Source organism: Physeter macrocephalus, chromosome 1 (assembly GCF_002837175.3).
Source record: "Physeter macrocephalus isolate SW-GA chromosome 1, ASM283717v5, whole genome shotgun sequence".
Taxonomy (NCBI): Eukaryota; Metazoa; Chordata; class Mammalia; order Artiodactyla; family Physeteridae; genus Physeter; species Physeter macrocephalus.
Genome location: NC_041214.2, coordinates 136,374,681 through 136,377,147, shown reverse-complemented (window position 1 = coordinate 136,377,147; position 2,467 = coordinate 136,374,681). Strand labels below are relative to the sequence as shown.

The following is a 2,467-nucleotide window of genomic DNA, read 5'->3' as shown; positions in this document are numbered from 1 at the left end:
TCTCTCAGAAGTGGTTTGTTGTAGAAATGATATTTAGGGAAAGCTTGGAACATGAGAAGGTCTGCAATGATCCTGTAGAAAATTGCAATAGTGAAAACATGAGTGACAATGAAAAAAATTCAACAAACCACAGGGCAGAGGCTCTGCAAATTTTAATGACCACTAGGTGTAAGCAACTAGTTAGGCTGAATGTAATGACTAAGCATCACCCCTGAGTAAAAAATAACTTATAGTAATTAGTTTCCCAGAAAGGTTTTGTCAATTAGGGATATATTCGGCAGCACATAACAGAAATCTAGAATAACACTGACTTTTAAAAAGGAGGATTATTTTTCTCATGCACATGCAATTTACTTTTACTGCAATAATAGAACTATTTTATTAAACATATGAATGTACTTATTTTGTACAAAACACATATCTTTCTTTCTGCCCCATGAAGCCACCATTCTAGAACCCCATGCTTATAAAAACACACTTTGGGCAGCAATTATGACAAGGTGAAAGAAAGTGCAATTCTGAAAGTAACAACACATAACCAAAGTGGGGAACAAAAACAGGCAGAGGTTAGTGGGCTTCGTGGCTAGCTCTCTGCTGACAGGCCCTAATCCTGCTCTTAACAGGAAACAATTTAGGAATAAAAACTCCTGAGTATTATTTAAGTAATACCGCCCAACACTCTTGGTAACATCCCTCTTCCAATTCCATTTATCCTGATATTGTAACTAACTAATTTGTAACTTCTTTAAGAAATTCTGCCCTGGTTTACATCCCTGTCAGTTGCCCATATCCCTCTGAGCTTCAAAAACACAGAAGAGTAGTAAGTTTCAAAAGGATGTCAATTGAAACCTTTTATAGGTGAAACCTACTTCCTAGAAGTCAACCTGCCAAATACATGCACAGCTGGAGACAAGAGATTGTGTAAAAAGTCCAGCTGGAAAATATCTCGGGTACCCAATTAGATCCAGTTATTCTGCGTCTGTGGATTTAAAATGATCATCATCCACAGTGGAATAGATGTGTCCCTCGTTGCTTAGAAAATACACAGCTTGCTTGATTGAGGCTACAGTCATGTGTTGGCGCTGATTCTTGAGATCCTGAAAGTTCAATCCTTCAGGCCTTGGGCAAGCCTTAATCAAATTCAGTACCTGGTTCTGGGCCACAGTGAGGCCATGTGCTGGCATGAAGCTATTCCCACCGAAGTTCCCAGCTTCACCCATTCCTGGATTGCCGATAGGTGCTGAGGGCTGGCTGTTAGACTTGCTCAGCATCATGTGTGCATTGACTACTTCCAGAATATGTGTGGTGAACTCATTCATATCCTCCAGGGGTATGATCTTAAAGGCTACCAGGCTTTTCTTGTTCTGAAAAGATCTCAGATGACCAGCCACTTTCACATATGTTTCTGGAGGAACCACAGTGTTTTCACTGCAGGCATCATCTGTGTAAACCCACTGGCGAACATCCATGGGTGCAGCTGTCATGTCATCTATTTTGTAAACAATGCTGGTTGCTGCCTTCTCTGCATTTCTGATTATCCGCACAATAGTGACCTGTGAAATTTCAACATTTCCAATTTTGAACACTTCATCAACCAGAGTAGCAGAAAGCAGCTGAGATATGGTACAGGGTACAATATGCTGAGCTCGGGCTCTAGATTTCTTTTCGGCCTGGGAAGGTGTCGGTGATCCAAAGCCCCCAGGGGACTGTGTGTAGCCTCCAGATCCCCCCAAAGAGGAAATTCTATAGCTTTCAAATCCACTGGGCCACATCTTCATCACGATTCCCTCAGGAAAGAGTTCCAGAAGCTTCCGGTCTGGTGGGTTCCCCTAACCGCCTCCCAACATGCAATTTTGAGATAGGCAGATGGCATTCTTTCAGCAGCTCAGTGATGTTAGGGTCAGATTCTCTTTGACTATGTTTACGGTTTCAAGATGGCTTCTGAATCTCTAGGCAGTAAAGTGGAGAAAGAAAACTAGTGGCCCAGCCAAATATCACACTCCATTACACAGCATATTTAAGTAAGACAATAAAGTTTGGGAACAAGAGTAAAACATTAGACTATTGTAGCAGAACAGGGAATTAAAACCATAATCTACACTTGATTTATGTCAGAGCAGATAGTGATGATCAATGGGTATAATACAGACTTTAAAATCAAGCATGCTTGTGCTGTATACCTACCTACAACCACAGGCAAAAATAAACTCCAAGTGTATTAAATACTTAAATAAGAAGGGAAAACTATTAAACTTTTAGAGGACAATATAGGAAAATATCTTCATGACTTAGAATAGTGATTTCTCAAAAAAGATAAAAAGTATACAAAACATAAATAAACATATGGATAAATCCTTTACTATTAAAACTATAACTTTTTGTTTAAATATTGACTATAAAGAGTAAAAATGTAAATCATAGATCAGAATAAGCTATATCAATCACATAACTGATGGATTAATATCTA

General features: G+C 39.2%; 1 protein-coding gene across 1 annotated transcript; it reads right to left on the bottom strand.

Moving 5' to 3' along the window:
- Positions 1–941: 941 nt before the first annotated feature.
- Positions 942–1,834, bottom strand: LOC102987455 (replication protein A 32 kDa subunit-like). Its single transcript, XM_055086812.1, has one exon. The coding sequence runs from the start codon at positions 1,776–1,778 to the stop codon at positions 969–971; it is 810 nt and encodes a 269-aa protein (XP_054942787.1). The 5' UTR covers positions 1,779–1,834; the 3' UTR covers positions 942–968.
- Between the last annotated feature and the right edge of the window lie 633 nt (positions 1,835–2,467).